The 18177-nt window shown below is 42.9% G+C and overlaps 1 protein-coding gene across 1 annotated transcript; it reads right to left on the bottom strand.

The window, feature by feature from the left end:
* Positions 1 to 2765: 2765 nt before the first annotated feature.
* HINT3 (histidine triad nucleotide binding protein 3) lies at positions 2766 to 17809 on the bottom strand. Its single transcript, XM_045010280.1, has 5 exons — positions 17226 to 17809; positions 15665 to 15782; positions 13029 to 13098; positions 11756 to 11882; positions 2766 to 7008 (listed from the first exon to the last, which is right to left on the bottom strand). Exons 1-5 carry the CDS (start codon positions 17376 to 17378, stop codon positions 6961 to 6963), a joined length of 516 nt encoding a protein of 171 aa, XP_044866215.1. The 5' UTR covers positions 17379 to 17809; the 3' UTR covers positions 2766 to 6960.
* Positions 17810 to 18177: the final 368 nt, after the last annotated feature.

The raw sequence follows: 18177 nt of genomic DNA, 5'->3' as shown, positions 1-18177 counted from the left end.
AACTGGAGAGAAAAAGAAAATTGAACACTTTTCAGTTTCAGTTGAAACAATTGCTTGTTTTGATGAAAATCAAACTTCAAGTAATACAGAAAGCTTGAAAATTTTCATATTCAAACAGCCATTGGTCAAAACTTGTGCTTCTCAGTAGCTGTAATAGTGCATGTGTATTGTATGAAGATGGACATATAGTAGAATCACGTTTTTTTTAAAATACATTTACAGCTAGTACGCTTAAGTTTTAAATGCTGTAACCCCATTGATTTCTCATTACAGTAGTGGATCATTCCTCCTAGGAAGTGTTTTTTAGGTAGGACACGCCTTGATGGGTGACCAGTGGTACAGATCAGCATTGCTGGGGAAAAGCAAGCAACAGCCTGCCTCTCTTAAAAGTGGTACCCCATTGCTCCAGCCCCATTGGGATGGCATAGAGGCAGGCCAGTTAAGGTCCAATGAAATGAATGAGGAAAGGCTACTTTTGTGGAGATAGAGCGCAATTGGCTGGTCCTATCATACATACATAGGTTACTAGACAAAACTTAGTGAGAAGGTCACGGGATTCTAAGTGCAATAAGATGTTTCCTGTTCACAAGTTATGCACGAGTCCCCTAAAGCCTGGAAAATCCTTCTGAGTGATAGCAGGGGATAGTTAAGCATGTAAGAATAACCATACTGGATCAGATCATAGCTCTGAGTTCACCAGCCTGCAAGGGGTGTGTGCAAGGGTGGGAGGGCACAGAACTCAAGAGGCTAGGGCAGGGAGAGTGAGCTCCTGGGCCGGAGATGACAACTCCGGCCCTGGGGCCGCAGCAGGAGCAGCAGCTTCTCCAGCCTGGAGGGTGGAAGAGTGCCAGTTCCTCGGGCCCTGGGGGCACAGAAAGTGCCCTGCCAGAAGTGGACAAATTTTTATTCCCATACATGCCCTTGCTAGCTTGCTTTCAGCAATGGATAATACCTTAAAAGAAGCTTGAAAGAATAGAGTTGTCCAATTTGTTCTCACAGGGGGTGAAAAATAAAATCCTGAGCTTGTCAGGAAACCATTAAGTATAGTGGGTAGAGCATGAGACTGGGATGCAGACCTGGCTTCTAATCCCAGCTCTAATATTCACTAGTTGTATGTATGATGCAGACCAAATACTTAAATCTTTCTTGCCGTAGGTACCCCAGTGTAGCATGGGGTAACTCACCTTTGAAAAGCACTTTGAGATCTACAGCTGAAAAAGCACTACATAACTGCACATAATCATTACGATCAGCTAAACTGATTACAACCACCACTGCCACTCATAAGAGAGCTTGGGAATACATTAATTTACCAGGAAAATTTTTACCATTTATTTTTATTGGGTTGGGTTCTGTTTTTTGATATTTTAAATTGCCACACATTCAGTAGCAAACCTTGATTTTGATCATATTAAAATTCCTACTTTTGCTCTGCCAAGTCACTTTCTTTTCTTCCTTCCAATCCTTCCTAAAAGATTAACTTTTTCTAGGTTCCCACAAGTAGTGAGCAACTTAACATAAGCTACCAAAAGAAAAAAAACAAACATATTCCTTCATTTGTCTTCCAGTTGTGACCTGTCCACTCTGTGTCTATTCAGCTGAGTGTGTAAGTTCTTTGGGACAGGCTTTATCTTGTGAAGCATTGAGCACAGTGCCAGCAGTTTAATAAATATCATCATGCAACAGTTGAACATGTGAAATGTTTTTCTTATGCAGCACCTTTTGTTAACACCAGTTTAAAATAAGGTGGGCAAACAAAGTGTTGATCTATAATTAGCATGAAAGGAATACACCCCAAAATAACTTGAAGGATCATTGTCAACTTAAATTACATTAGTGGAACTTTTTGTATTTATGATGCTGAACAGCCCTGTCACTAAGATGTCTAAGGAAATATTTCCTTTTTACTTGGTGCTATCAAATGCACTGTGTTTAAACCATATTACAGTTTAGTTGCTGGTACTTACTTTAGCATTAATCTCAAGCTCTGTTCTCAGTGCGGGGAAAGGAAAATTTACATTGCAGCTTAAGGGTATGCCTAGACTGAAACTGGAATCTGTAAATTCCAGCTTGAGAACACAGCCATTCTAGCTATGATCAAGTTAACAGGTTAAAGCATATAGCCACCGTGGGATGAGGGGCTACTCCCCCAACTATGATCCCAAGAGACCCTAAGTGGGTACTCAGGAAGTTATCCCACCCGCCCTCCCATTACACCTCCACCCTTTTTAGCACACTAGTTCAGTCAGAGGTAGCATTGGTATGTCATGTCAAGCTGGAATTTACACCTTTCAGCTCTAGTGTAAAATATGCTCGGTCACAGGCCCTGCAAGAAGGTGTTGCTGAATTGCTAGAAGAGCTTTTGATGTTCCTGAGTTTGTGGCCAAAAGGGTGGTTTTATTCCTCTTAGGAGCCAGGGCTAGGAAACCCCTTCATACCCTAGGCCCCTGCAGGCATTAGAAGAACTATAAACATGAGGAAAGCTGCTTCAGTCTCCAGGCTCCCACAGGGGTCCACAAAAGGAACAGTGGCTGAGGCAGCTGAGACCACTTCCCAGGCTTCCATGGAGCATCCCCATGAGCAGAGGTAGCTAGAGTGGTGTTCATTTCTTAGGGGATGGGGGAAGCCTTTATTTCAGTGCTATTAAAGAGGGTGGGAGAAACAAGTGGGGGAGAAGAGAAGGAACAAGTCTATCCACTGTCTTACTAAAAATAAAACCTTTATAAATATCCACAAGGAGCAGGAAGCTTTAAGAAATCAGAAAAAAAATTCTTACTTTTTTATTTAAGTTATTAACACTGACAGTGCCCTTTTCAAGAAGCAAACTTACTACTCCCAACAGGTCCACCATGAACTTAGTCAGCCCCCAAAGGAAACAAAGTGAAAATCTACACTGAGAAGTACTTCTCCATGTCTACACTGGCAAGCTTACAGCAGCAGAGCTGTACCGATACAGCTGTGCCACTAAGATCGCGCATGTAACCACATTATGCCAACAGGAGAGAGCTCTGCTGTTGACATAAAACCAGCTCAACGATTGGCGGTAGCAATGTCGATGGGAGATGCTGTCCCACCAATATAGAGCTGTGCACACAAGTGCTTACACCGGCAAAACTCACGTTGCTGAGAGTGTGTTTTTTCACACCCTGAGCAATAAAAATTGTGCAGACGTGCTAGTGTAGACATGGCCTAAGAAAAGCTGTGTGAGGTTCTGTTTGTCTCAGTTTCTGTAGCTCCATTTACAATTAAATGTTAACAGCCAGCCCTGTAAACAATCTAATCTCAGAATCAAGTTGGCTTCTTTCAATCTTGCACATCACAAAAAGGTTTTTGCAGGCAAAATTATGCCCTCATTATACCCTTATAACCCTATTGTGTCGAGTGAGGTTTGCACACATATAACTGGCTGGAATTTACAAAATTCCATTGATGCTCAAGATGTAATAAAATCTAACTCTTGATATGAGGTGCTGATCTTTCTGGAGGTAAAAATTTATTAACTAAAATTGAATAGGCAATTCTAAATATACGCAGCTGAGTAAGGCTGTCCTGTTTATACATTGTCTCTTTCCAGAGTAGAGTCTCATTTTACAAGTACAGTTGGGCAAACACTGTACACTAAATTCCCAATTTAATTTTACCCTGGGAAAAATGACAGTATGGGCAAGGGCACGTCTAACAGGGCAACAGTAGTGACTACTGCCACACACAACCCTGACTATGACTCAGCTATAAAGGTTTAGTCTTTAGTTGGTGAAAAGGTCATTCAGTCTTTGACCTTAGTATCTACCAAAAACAGGGAGTAATTGTTAATTATGGTGTTCTTTGTGATGTAAATACCCATCCCCTATTAACTTGATTAAAACTAAATTTTGTTTATATAAGCCACTGAACAGCCATTAAATGGCAATGTGGTTTTGTTGTTTTGTCATTACCAGCCTAGACTGAATTGGAACTAGCAACCCAGAAATGAAAGTTTCTGTTTCCCATTAACAGTTTCCAGCACCATCTGTCCCACTAGAGTTTCATTCTAAGCACTGAATGTGACCCTGTCTACATTTTCTATATCAGAGTTAAGATACTTTTCATTTTCACATTTTAGCAGCTCTGCAAAGGTATGACACCTAAGAATATAACAGTTAAATTCAACCATCTACCTCTGACAGAATTATAAAATATTCCAAGAAGCCTAGGTTAACATTTACTACTTCTGGTTTTTATCAAGCTTTTCCACAATATTTTAAAACTGGCTCATAAAAGTAGGTTGTAATGATGCATATCAGTTAAATATAGTTACATAAATTAACTCACTACCACAATATTCATGAGCAGTATTTTTAACACTGTTTTAAAAAAGATGTTAATATATTGGCATCCTAATATTTTAATCAAGTTAGGATGTGTGAGTTGATCCCCTAATTATTGAAAGGAATGAATCAAAGTCTTCCTAGCACCATCCTGAAATAAACCAGACTCCAAAGTACTGTAAATTACAAGCCAATCCCCTGTAACAAGAGGATCAAGACACTAACACTGCATCTATATTTGGAGCTGAAGATGCGTTTCCCAGCTCCGGTACCAGTGCTAGCTTTGATCAATCTAGCATGCTAAAAATAGCAGTGTAGCCAGAGTCACACAGGCAGCAGCAAGTGGCAGCATGGGCTAGCTGCCTTGAGAAGGTAACCACTGGGTCTGGGTGGGATACAAGCAGGATAGCTAGCTCATGCCACAGCTCATGCCTCCCCCCCCCCACCATAAATTACACTGCTATTTTTAGCATGCTAACTTAAGCAAAGCTAGCACAGGTATGTCCGGGAACCACACCCTCAGCTCCAACTGCAGAGATAGCCTAAGTGCAATGTCTCAGAGAAAAGATAGACAGAAGCAAGCTCTTTATGGCAGGGAATTTTGTTCTTTGGTCTGCATATTCTTAACACTTCAAGTACTATATACAAGTAAGGTGTTACATAAATAAACATTACAAAACATTGCATGAGTAAGGCAACAGGATCCGTGGCAAACACTTCAAGACTTCTCAGAGAAACCTGCAGGTGCAATGGATAACCACTACCTTGGCTGTTAACACGTAGATGCTAAGGGCACTGGTTTCAATTAGGTAAATGCAAAATAGTTTGGTAGAAACAAACAAACAAAAAAAAAACACCAAACAAACAAGGGATAAAATTATTGTCCTGAAATTTTATCTTCTTTTCAAATGATCTGAATTAATTTGGTGCTTATAAAAATGAGGGACCGACAGCACAGGCCAAAGCCAGACACAGTGCAGACAGGCCCTGTGAACACCACCTCATGCAACTCTTTGACACCGCATCACATGAATATTTCAGATTTGGGCTTTACCTGAGTCCCAGATATGCCAAAATCTATCAGATTATATGGTAGTTGTGTGTGGTGAGCTCAAGAACAACACCATCAGTGACCCACCATCAGTGAACAATTTATCTTGTGACCTATAATAGTTAGGAGTCAAATTTAGCCATGGCATAAGTAAATCCGAGTGACATTCAGTAGAACCATATGTTAGGGCTTGTCTACCCAGTGTGTTCGTCTGCACGAGAAGGATGTAAAATTCTAGTGCACACTACCATGTTGCAAACTAACTGGCCCATGTGAACCTCACGGGCATGCACTAAAACAGTGGTCCCCAACCTTTTTCATCTGGCGGGCGCTGGACAACGAGACACCGAGGACAGTGGCCAGCAGACAAGCATCTGCCGAAATGCCACCGAGAAGCACAACGTCAAGAGGCGTCACCACTGAAATGCCGCCGAAAATCAGCGTCAACACCTCTTGATGACGCTGCTTTTCAGCGGCATTTCGGCAGCAACGCCTCTTGACGTTGCTGCTTTTCGGCAGCATTTCGGCGGATGCTTGTCCGTGGGCCAGTAGGCAGGCGCAGACAGATGCCCCAGCGGGTGCCATGGCGCTCGCGGGCACCGCGTTGGGGACCACTGCATTAAAAGATCCCTAGTGTGTGTGAATGTAGTACTGTTTGAAACAGGACTACATTCACACACACTAGGGATCTTTTAGTGCGTTCCAGCAGGAGCCACACAGGCTAGTTAGTATGCAACAGAGTAATGTACACTAGAATTTACACCCCGCTCTTCTAGCGCTGACTAATGCACTGTGTAGACAAGTCCTTAATCTAGGTTCTAGTTTAAACTTGATTCCCAGAGGCAAGTGTGTTAATTCAATCCATCCAAACTCTTGACAAGATTTTTAAATGTATAGTTAAATTATTTAGAGAATTAATATTCAAGATGAGTAACAATCTTAATCCAAGTCCATCATATAAACATTCCTACACACATTTAAACTAAATTCTATGTTCTAAAGCATCATCATATTCTGGGCTCAATATGTTATGTTTAGCACTTGCTACAGACCATTACCATGCAAGATACAGTGATGGTTTAGCACCAAAGAACAGTAGTGTCTATCTTTAGCACTGTACCTACTAAGAACTAGACATCACCAGCATGACTCATGCAAGTACTAAAGGAAACCTGTACGTTTTAAACACTATTGTATTCCCCAATTTTTTTTTAAATAGAAAAGCTAGATTCCAATTTTAACCATTCAACTTGGTACAGTGTACATGCTATTAATAGTTACTGTTGAAAATTTTCCCAGTTTTAATACATTCAAACCATTACTGTTTATACTCTGTTTTACTAGAACTAGTGTTTTATATATTACTCTATTTTCCAGTCAAATATTTTGCATCTATTATCAGAAAACTTGAGTATACATACATTAAGAATTAGGTAGACAATCAAAAGTTTCTTGCCCTGAAGGAATAGGCAATCAATTCAAGCTTTTCCTTTTCTTAAAAAAAAACCCTAACAAATAGTTGCACCAAACTGTATAATCTTAATCAGAGTTCAAAGAACAAAATCTAAATTGATATGTGATCCAGAACTAGGCAAGGTGCTTTCAACTGGCAGCATTTTCAGTCTGCAGTCGTTCAATCAGCTGTTCAGCCTGCAGGAAAAAAGAAGCAAGATATTAACCCTATGGCCGATGGATTTCCAGTTTAATAACTGGTCTTCCATAAATCCAGAATATCCCACTGAAAGCAACACATTTAACCCTGGACCTCACTATGAGTTTAGGTCGAATTTAGCAGCACCCGTCCAGAGATTTAAAGGGCTCTTAAAATCTATTTCAGTACTCCTCCCCGACAAGGGGATTAGCGCTGAAATCGACCCTGCTGGGTTGAATTTGGGGTAGTGTCGATGCAATTCGACGGTATTGGCTGTCCCAGAGTGCTCCATTGTGACAGCTCTGGACAGCACTCTCAACTCAGATGCACTGGCCAGGTAGACAGGAAAAGCCCCGCGAACTTTTGAATTTCATTTCCTGTTTGGCCAGCGTAGCGAGCTGATCAGCACAGGTGACCATGCAGACCTCATCAGCACAGGTGACCACGGAGTCCCAGAATCGCAAAACAGCTCCAGCATGGACCAAACGGGAGGTACTGCATCTGATCGCTCTATGGGGAGACAAATCCATGCTATCCGAACTCCATTCCAAAAGATGAAATGCCCAAATATTTGAAAAAATCTCCAAGGGCATGAAGGACAAAGGTTATAATGGGGACCCGCAGCAGTGCCGCATGAAGCCTACCAAAGAACAAGAGAGGCAAACGGCCACTCTGGGTCAGAGCCCCAGACATGCCACTTCTATGATGAGCTGCATGCCATTCTAGGGGGTGCCCCTACAACTACCCCACCGCTGTGCTTCCCTCCTTCCCCACCCCTCCCGGGCTACCTTGGCAGTTATCCCATTTCTGTGACGAATTAATAAAGAATGCATGAATTTGAAACAATGACTTTATTGCCTCTGCAAGCGGAGATCAAAGGCGGGAGGGGAGGACAGTTGGCTTACAGGGAAGTAGAGTGAACCAAGGGGGCAGGTTTTCATCAAGGAGAAACAAACAGAACTTTCACACTGTAGCCTGGCCAGTCATGAAACTGGTTTTCAAAGCTTCTCTGATGCACAGCGCGTCCTGCTGTGCTCTTCTAACCACCCTGGTGTCTGGCTGCGCGTAATCAGCAGCCAGGCGATTTGCCTCAACCTCCCACCCCACCATAAACATCTACCCCTTACTCTCACAGATATTGTGGAGCACACAGCAAGCAGTAATAATGATGGGAATATTGGTTTCGCTGAGGTCTAACCGAGTCAGTAAACTGCGCCAGTGAGCTTTTAAATGTCCAAAGGCACATTCTACCACCCTTATGCACTTGCTCAGCCTATAGTTGAACTGCTCCTTACTACTGTCCAGGCTTCATGAGCCATGGGAGCAAGGGGTAGGTGTGACCGCATGGTGCTGCCAACTGGGAAAGCAGCCTGAGGCAGAAGCCTCCAGCTGGCATGATATTCCAGGCAGGACTGAATCTCCATTAGACGAAACTTAAAGAAGAGAATGACCTGGAGTCATTCCCATTTTTGTCCAGGTGCCCCCAACCGACCTCACCAAGGCCGACCCGGAGCACCCACGGGACGAAGACGACGGCTAGCAGTCGTATTGTACCATCGGCCATCCGCAAGGCAAGGCAAGGGGATGCTGCTGTGTAGCACTGCAGTACCGTGTCTGCCAGCAGCACCCAGGAGACATACGGTGACAGTGAGTTGAGCCGGCTCCATGCTTGCCATGGTATGTCGTCTGCATGGGTAACCCAGGAAAAATGGCGAGAAACGATTTTTTGCCGTTGCTTTCACGGAGGGAGGGAGGGGGGCCTGACGACATGTACCCAGAACCACCCGCAACAATGTTTTTGCCCCATCAGGCATTGGGAGCTCAAACCAGAATTCCAATGGGCAGCAGAGACTGTGGGAACTGTGGGATAGCTACCACAGTGCAATGCTCCGAAAGTCGACGCTAGCCTCGATACTGTGAACGCATCCCGCCGACTTAATGCGCTTAGTGGGGACACACACACACACAATTGACTGTATCAAATAAATTTCTAAAAAAATCAACTTCTATTAAATCGACCTAATTTCGTAGTGTAGACATACCCTTAGTTTAAGGTAAATATGTACCAGATACATTAAGCAGAACAGTGAGAGCTTCTTGCTTCACATAGCCAGGATGTAAACCAGAAGTTAAATCTGCTAGAGCAACAGATTCACTAGTTTTCTCCCTCTACCACTGGAGGGTTAGTAGGTCAGCAGAAAAAGGAGAAAGTTTTGAGACAATTGGGATGATGACTGGTCAAGTGTGGGTCACCCAGGCAGGGTGTTTTGGAAACCTAAGAGAAGTATGCTTAGAAACAGCTGAGTTATGAAAGCTGGGGCACAAGGAGCTGGTACTGCTGACGACTTCATACTTGGACACCTAGCCAAGCAAAGGTAGGGCAGCCTACGGGTGACTCATCAACATGGAAGGACAATGTGGAGGGGGCCCCAAGTGAGACATAATGTGGAACTTACTAAAGGATTTCCAAGGATATTCAAAATCCTTTAGCAGACTAAACTGGGGCACACTAGGTATTAGGCATGAGGAGCCCTAAACCAATTTTAGATGGCCCTTAAGAGCCAAGTTAGGAGCAACTCGGTTGACAATTGTAATAGGGTATTTCTGACCTTTTCTGCCAGTCCTATTAAGTTATCCTTTCCATTTGAACATGTGTCTGAGGTCTTACTGAGACTCACTAGGTACCGGAACCTAAAAACGCAAGCCGCTTAAGTGCCTCAACACTTGCCTTCAAGTCATTAATATACTTGCTAACTGTTAAGGGACACCAGACCTCTAGCATGTTACCAAGCTCACCTGGTGAGGACAATTAAACAAGGTTAAATACCCTTACAGTTCATTTGCTATTAAAGTCAGGTAATTAAATTTTGAGTTCTATAATTTAATATAATTCTGAATCTTGATTTCCATTCTTTCAAAATCAAGTGTCAAAAATTCAAGTATGTTTTCCATTTTATGTTATTTGTATTTATCTTTATAATGTCATCTCAGAAAATTAAAGGGGCCCTCTCTTGGCTTTTTATTTACCTTTACAGATCCTATGTCCCAGCAACACTCCCTTAAGCCAAAGGCAAGGCAGGGATTTTTCTAGCACTTATGTGGAGGGTCTGTCTCACTTAACAGGATAATGCTGCTGCACTAAAAGTGTAGGTTTTTCTGTTTATTCAACACAGCTGTAGCCCAGAAGCCTTCCCCACCCTGCCCTGCCAGCATGCCTCAACCCTTAAAAGATAACTTCTCAAGATTAGTAAATTATTCAGTCTCCATGCCAATTCTGCTCTTAATCCTCTCAGTGGAGATTTGGCACTATTTGGTACTTTTGCTGCAACCGAAAATTTTTTGTGAAGTGGACATTTGTGGACTGGACTGAGACCAGCAAAACAGCACATAAGCAACTGAACAGCAGTCATCAAATGGCAGTAACTTTTCACTCAACCAGGACTGAACTGGCAAAATGCCATGTATCCCATTAACAACTGAGGGAGGGATAGCTCAGTGGTTTGAGCACTGGCTTGCTAAACCCAGGGTTGTGAGTTCGATCCTTGAGGTGGCCATTTAGGAATCTGAGGCAAAAATTTGTCTGGGGATTGGTCCTGCTTTGAGCAGGGGGGTTGGACGAGATGACCTCCTGCCAACCCGGACATTCTATGAACAGTCTCTTAGGCTACCACACTGCTCACAAGTATTTTTTCTTGTTTCCAAGTTTTACTGTATTTGCATGTTTAATATAGGCCATATATTAGATCTAAAACTACACAATAGTTTGTCCGACTCATATTTTAACACCACATTTGCCTTAAAAAGGAAATGGCTGTAAACGGTCAAGTAAAGCACACTGAGTTTTACCTTGACATTTGCTCAAGGAAGTTGTAAGTAATTCTGAATTAAAAATTATACAAATGTCTTTCTCAAAATAACTGTTCAAACAGTAGTTTTAACATGGATAACTAAAGATTTTTGCATTGTATTATACATTTCAAACTAGAACCTTGCAACCCTTCCTCTGCAGCACAGGACACTTGCGGGTTAACTAGAGTAAATTGTGGATTCTCTGTAACTTGAAGTCTTTTAATCATTATTTGAGGACTTCAGAAACTCACCCAGAGGCTACAGGTCTATTACTGGAGTGAGTGGATGCAGTTCTGTGGCCTACAACATGTAGGTCAGATCAGATGATCACAATGGTTCCTTATGGTCTTAAATTCTATGACCCAAACCCAGTGGGACCCGACTACAAGTATTAGGTTAGATCTGAAAACAGTCGAAACACCTCAGGCTTGTGTTGAGTAGGCTCTAATCTCCTTCTCCTACCCATGGGGTCGGTGCACCAACAGCTGCATGCCCTGTTCTTGCTGCCCACTGACACCTTGCTGTGCTGTGTATGAGGAGGAGTGGGAAGTTCTATGACTCGTTGGCACACTCACTCCACAGCACAGCAACTTTCCAACTTCACCAGAGATGGATTGCAGGCATGGAGAAAAGCAGCGCTCACCATACTGAGCCCCCAGGATGTGGGTGTGACAATAATTCAGGTTCAGAGGGAAGTGTTGGATTCAAGTTGGGCTGGGTCTGAAAACAACTCTACCTCTGAGGCTTGGGTATGGTTTAGGTTGGCTATGGGGCACATTGGATTTGGAGCAGTCTTTAAAATTAGGCCCGAGCAGATCACTATTTCAAATCATTTGAAAGCTTTCACTTTTTATGCTTGTAACTGGAAACCTACCAAACCAACTGTGCTGCACTTACCGTGATAAACCAATAGGAATTGATTCTGTATATCATCCTGGACAAGAATCCCAACTGACTGGCTGGGGCCAGGACATGAAGATGTAAGTGAGATATTGAGCAGAATGGAGGCCAGTGGAATCCCATCCTTGAGAAGAGTGGGGGAGGGGAAAAAATCAGCTGCATTAATTCAGACAGAGGCTAGAACAGCTTAAAACTGTGTCATGGGCTGATTGTGTTGAACTGTAGATTTTTGCCTGGAGTACCAGAATTACTTCACAGATCTAACAGCAAACACAAATATTTATGTGACCAAACAATTTTTTTTTAAATTTTCACCGCTTTTCCCCCCACAAAGTCATAAAATTGAAATGACAGAAGCTACAATATGTGTTAAGGGGTATTTTTATTTGTTTAAGTCAAGGGTTCATACAGTAACATTAATACCCCCTTCCTTCACTCAGGCTGTCAAGACAATATCTCAATTTAGGGCATTATTTCTCACTTAATGTTAGCAGTTAAATATATTTTCCTATTAAGAAAAAGAAGATTTTAACATACTACCAAAAATGCATCACATTTAACAGTGAAATCAGCAATAAGCTGTCTCCTAAATGAAAGGTACCCTCCAACTTCTTCAGCCACAAAAATATGTGCCTATCCATTCTGGGAAACATGGTTCAAGCCCAAAGTATTTAAATATGTTTTTAAAGCACTTTTGATATTTGAAACACGGTTTTGCTTGCTAGCATGGCAGGGGCCCAACTCTTTTCAAACAAATTCTTTAAAACAGCATTTGAGACTAGCATAAGCTCAACCACATTCAAACTCATCTCAGATAGAGACCCAGGGTTCCATATGGATAGGGCCAGGACTTTGGACTCCAAAGCATGCTACTGGCACCTGGTCAGGGCAGCCTTTTGAAGTTTGTTTAAAGTTTTCCCCAAGGCCTGGCCATTGACGAACCTCAAACTGCAACACTATTTTGTTACATTCAACATATTCTAGAAAACAAACAGGAAACTAATTTCATATAGAATCATGCTATATTTTACCAAACAGTCAAATCAAATTAACTCTGCACTAAAAATGTATCAGTGGAAGAATAGTTTATGGTCCCATGTTTGTGCATTCTACCAGAAAGCTCACGCTGTATTTCAAATCCTAATCAACTCCCAAGTCCGTTTCTCTCAGACAATTAACAATGCCGCCCTTGCTACTACTATCAGACAAAGTACCGTTGTAAAAAAAAGTCAACACTGTACTAGCTATATCCAGAAAGCAAGTTATATACCTTATATCGTTCAAGTCAGTAAAATTATTTTGCTGAAGGATGTTCTTTCCAGCTTCCATCATTTTCTCCACTAAGTAGAAAAGAGGTTAAATTGAATGTAAACTCTAAATGTAATGCACTAAACGCCTCTAAATAATGAGAAATCTAAAAAAATGGGTACTTCTCTGTAACAGCCCCAAACTCTTCCAGTCTATAAGGATTGTTTTGTAAAATACTATTTTAAATTTTTTAACAATTTAGTAGCAGGGATAAATTGGAAAACTCATGGGATTGATAATTAAATACAAACCCTTCGCTGATTTGTATCTAGTGCAGATTGTTAGATGTGGCTGTCTGATGATGAAAGTGAAATGCAACGGTGGTGTCCATCCACTTTAGTGGTCAAACTTCCACATCAAAAAACTTCCACCCATATTTTGGCACCATTTTTTGGCAGCTTCAGCAAGGCCAAAAAATTATCTTCTCATGCCTAAAACCTACAGGCCAATGCTGATGAATATTAGTGGGTCAGAATGGGGAAGTTTGCTCTGTTGCCCCCAGTGATTATCTGTTTTATAGACAGCTGCAGGACTTCAATCTCTAGGGCCTAGCATTTTTCTGACAGCAGCAAACAGGACAAAGGCCAGCCTACACTAGTACTCCAAGCTGCACTGGTGTTAGTGAAACAGTAAGAGATGTTAAGAAAAAATGCCAGAATACACAAGGACTAGGACTGTTAATCCAGAATCTTTCAGATTCATTTTTTAAATTCTTGGGTTTTTTTTAACATTTTTGAAGTTTAAGTAGGTTGAATGAGAAACTCAGGACAAAAATTAATTTTCATGTTAACAAGAATAAACATGTCATAGTCTCTCTCTCTGATGCTTAACATACACAGCTAATCAGAACATTTCTTGCAGACTAAAGCAATCATGGAGCGTGGCCAGGATTTTTTAAACCAGAAAATCTTTGACATTTTATGAATGCTACAAGCTGATTAAAAAAACTAAACAAAAAAAAAAATCTAATCTGTTCTCACTGAAACTGCACCTAGCTTTAGAAACTGCACTATCTTTCCAACATCATTAATAAACAATATCCCAATTTAGCCCAGGTAGTAAAGCTAGTAATAAAATATCTTCCACATACTTATTTCTTCTCTCCATTCTCCAAAGGAAAAAAAGGTTTTATGAGAAGCACTAACAAAGATTCTCAACCAATTTAAACTACATCTGCAACTTCAAACAAGAAGAAATAGCTATATTCTTGGATCTTAGGGCTTGTATACACTGGCAAATTGACTGACATAGCTACAGTAGAATTATTAACCCAAAACAGAGTATCCACACAGAGGACTTATACCACCATAGCCACAGCAGAATAATTATAACTATTCTGCTATAGCTATGCCTGTCAAATTCCCTGTGTAAACAAGCCCTAATATACTACTATCCAGTAATCCTCTGATACTGGGATGGAGGAAAACCAGTGATCTCTTAATAAAACAAAACAAAAAAAATTGACTTTTTAAATTTAAATCAGCCTTTTCAAATTTAATTTTTAAAGGTTTACTAAAATAATTAAATACACTTTGACAACCTATGTCAAGGCCTTGACCTAAACTTAATATAATCTATTAAAATAATTGAAATAAATATTCAAGCAGTACATATTTGCTGCCAAAGTTTTAAAGAAAAATCAAACCACTGAACTGGTGGAATACACTCGCTAACTGCTAGAAGCAGGGTTTGAAAATGTTCTAAGCCAGCTTTTGACAGCATTAGCCTCTTCTGCAGGTGCAGTGAGAATATTTTCTACATTTCAGTTTATTCAATTTGCTCAATTCAAATTGGACTAGTTCATTCAAAATTGAGAAATCAATCAGAAGTTGAAAAAAGCAGGAAAGCATTTTTCTTCTTCCAATCTATGAATAAAAACTAGGTGTGAAAAGATGATACTTACTAGTTCTAAAATCCTGAAGGACATGGTGACCAGTGTCAATCAGTTCAATGCACTAACTACAGATACTCTGTGTTTTGTTTAAGAAATTCATTTTAAATGCAAAATTTGTTGTAATAGGCTTTTTTTTTAAATGCAACACAGTTAAGGTTGTTTTAGTTAAATAAAACTATTTTAAAATATTGTTTGTGCATTTTTATTGAATTTCAATTTCCTTCCAAATACAGTTTGACAAATCAGAAGTAAAATGTATCATCTAGTAAACAAGAAGTGAATCATTCACTAATTTCTAACTAAGAAATATAATAATTAAGAATCTGAATAAATGTGTGATGTCATATATTGGATAAAAGTATAGATATAGTGTATCCTTCTGGTTACTATGAAGTACCAAATCATACCAATCTTTCTTTAGGAAAAGAACTCCCAAAAGTACACCTGCAAAACTAGATTTAAATCAATTACTTAAAATCAATGCTTTCTGTTTGCTGATTTAAGTCATGATTAAAATCTGATTTAAATCAATCTACCCTGACACGGTTACCCATTCCCATAATATATCTTTATCCACAAAATAAACAATGCTCAAAACTACAATACAATTGACAATATACTGTGGCATGCATCTCTACAGGAATAAACAATGATCCACAACTGTTTTCTTTTGATTCATGCAATAGCCATAGTTACAGTCTTACCTAGTGGTATGTGCTCTTTCTTTAGAGTCTTGCAGTTTCCCATATGCTCTACTGGCACTACTAGATAATGGTGTGGAGCCCCAGGTCTGATATCTCTAAAACAGACTAGGCCTTCAGACTAATGGAACAACAACAACATATTAATCTCTTATTAAAATTAACACATTAGAAAACAGCAGATAACATAAAATCACTTTTACTGGACCTGAAGTGGCATTCACACAGTGGAGCACTCTATGGTTATTCAAATCACATTATAGTTCTATAAACTGTAGCATTAGCTTCACAAGTATTTATCTCAGTGATGTACAAGATGTATATTCGAATTAGTCCACAAAAAGCAATAATGCTGGTAAATAGTTACATCATCAGCCACTCTCCATCCAGGCCTCCCCAAAGTTCTGATGCTCTCCTACTGTAAGGATACTGCTCAGAACAGTGAGAAATTTTGAGTGACTGCCTTTCTGATGAACATCTCACTAACATCTCCATCATATTAGTGTAGGAGATCTTCCAGCTTTTTAGCTATGCCGGCCCCAAACCCACAAGGAACTCTGTACAGGCAGACCCCTGTGTTTACTTAGAGCCCCATGCAGGTTCAGGGCTTAAATTTGTGAATTATTGTATTAGCCCAGTACCACAATATTTAATCTACAGAATGATTATGGATAAAACTAAGAACCTGTCATTTACTGACATTTGGAAATTAAATTTTCCCCTACAGATTAAGTGAAATGATAAAGAATAAACCAGACATTTTAATTCAAATACACATTTTTAGCTATATTTACTGCCCCAAGCCCCGGCCCAACCTCAAATTTAAGATTGAAAAAAGTTTAGTTCTACCCTCATACTCTACTGTTGGACCCCACCCATCCCACTTTCTGGGCAAGGCAGGGAAGAATGATTTAAGCTAAGGCAGTTTAAATATTGTTCCAAGCAGCAAGACACTACACAAGCAGCAGATGAAGATAGCCCCTGAACTGACTAGTTAGCTAGAAAACAGTAGATTAGGTGAGTTACAGATCATTCAACTAGAACTACTGAGATTTGGACCATCCCAGCACTGGCTCTGCAGCACAGACTGCACAGCTTTATTTGCTTGTTACTGTTCAGTAATGAGGAGAATGGAGAATAATCCATAAAGTCACGAATCACGGCACCTTCCGCAGCGTTTCTGCTCAGTCGAGTCCGGGGCACCCCTGCACTTCCCTTGGGAGCCCCTGGGCTCTGCTTCCCAGACCTGTGAGGAAATTCTCCTTCTCCCAACTGCAGGATCAGCAACTTCGGCTGCTCTTCCCACGGGGACGGGTCAGCGAAAGAGGAGACAGACCCCAGGGTCTGCCACGCTGCCCGAGCCAGGCCCCGCCCGCCCCGGGCTGGCAGCCGGCTCACGCCCAAGCCCCGCGCTGCCACTGGCGGCTCTGCAGGGCCATGCCCGGACACCCCGGCTTAGACACCTTTAACTGTGGGATCACAACGCCTCCGGGCCGCGGGGCGAGGCGCGCGGGGGCAGGGCTCAGAGGCCGGCAGGGAGGGGTCGGTGCCCGGCTCCCCTCACCTCGCAGGGCAGCAGCGCGGTGCCCGGCTCCTCCCGACGGCCGATCCTGCAGAAGACGCACTTGCCGTCGTAGCCGCCGCCGCCACTGCCCGGGCTCGGGTCCGCGCGGGGCTGCGCAGCCTCGGGGGCGGCGGCTCCGTCCTCCCCGGCCATCGCTCAGCGCTGCTACCGCCTCCCTCCCTCCGCCCGCCCGCGATCAGCACCGGCCGCCCGGAGCCCGGCGCAGCCGCCGTGTCGCCTAGTGCAGCGCCCCCTGCCAGACCCCGGGAGACTCAACCACCCCGCTCCAACAGGGCGCGGGACACGTGACTCTGAGCGTGCTCGTGAGCAGGCGCGCGGTGCTAACGGCACTGAGGCCTAGAGGCGCGCGCGCTAAGTGGCTCGGGTCATCCCTCTCTCTCTCTCTCTCTGCGGGGGCGGGGCTGCGAGCTCTCTGGGCTCGGCCGTTCTGCTCCAGCCTCGGGCCGGGGCAGGGGGCGCTGACTCCCCGGCGTACCCCAGGCCTAGGACCGGGCTGCCGCGCGGAACCCCGCTAGGCCCGCGTCCCCCAGCCAGGCCCGCGCGGGAGGGGCAGGCGGAGGCGAGACACGCAAGGAGCCCTGTGGAGGGCTGGCGGCGCAGCCCGCGGGGCGGGGCGGAGAGGGCGTCGCCGCGCGCAGGAGCAGGGAGCGAGGCGCCGAGGGGTGCGCTGGGCCCAGGGGTGCCTGTGGTAACGCCCCCCCCCCGTGCTGCGGGTGTCTGTGGGGGGCCCTGGGCGAACCGTTTACCCCGCGCGCTGTGTCTGCGCCCGTTCCATACACGCGCAGCGTCTGGAAAAACCTGAGGAAGGCGGCGCCCGGGAGAGCTGGCAGACAGGCGAAAAGGCACAACTGGAAACGGTCCTGCGGCAAAGGAAAGGCAGAGGTAGCGGCAGGCCAGTAATGCGCTGAGCGCCAAACAAGGAACCCTACCC

The sequence above is a fragment of the Mauremys mutica genome, chromosome 3 (assembly GCF_020497125.1).
Source record: "Mauremys mutica isolate MM-2020 ecotype Southern chromosome 3, ASM2049712v1, whole genome shotgun sequence".
Classification (NCBI taxonomy): Eukaryota; Metazoa; Chordata; order Testudines; family Geoemydidae; genus Mauremys; species Mauremys mutica.
The sequence above is the reverse complement of the archived record's forward strand: the minus strand, read 5'-3'. Positions and strand labels throughout refer to the sequence as shown.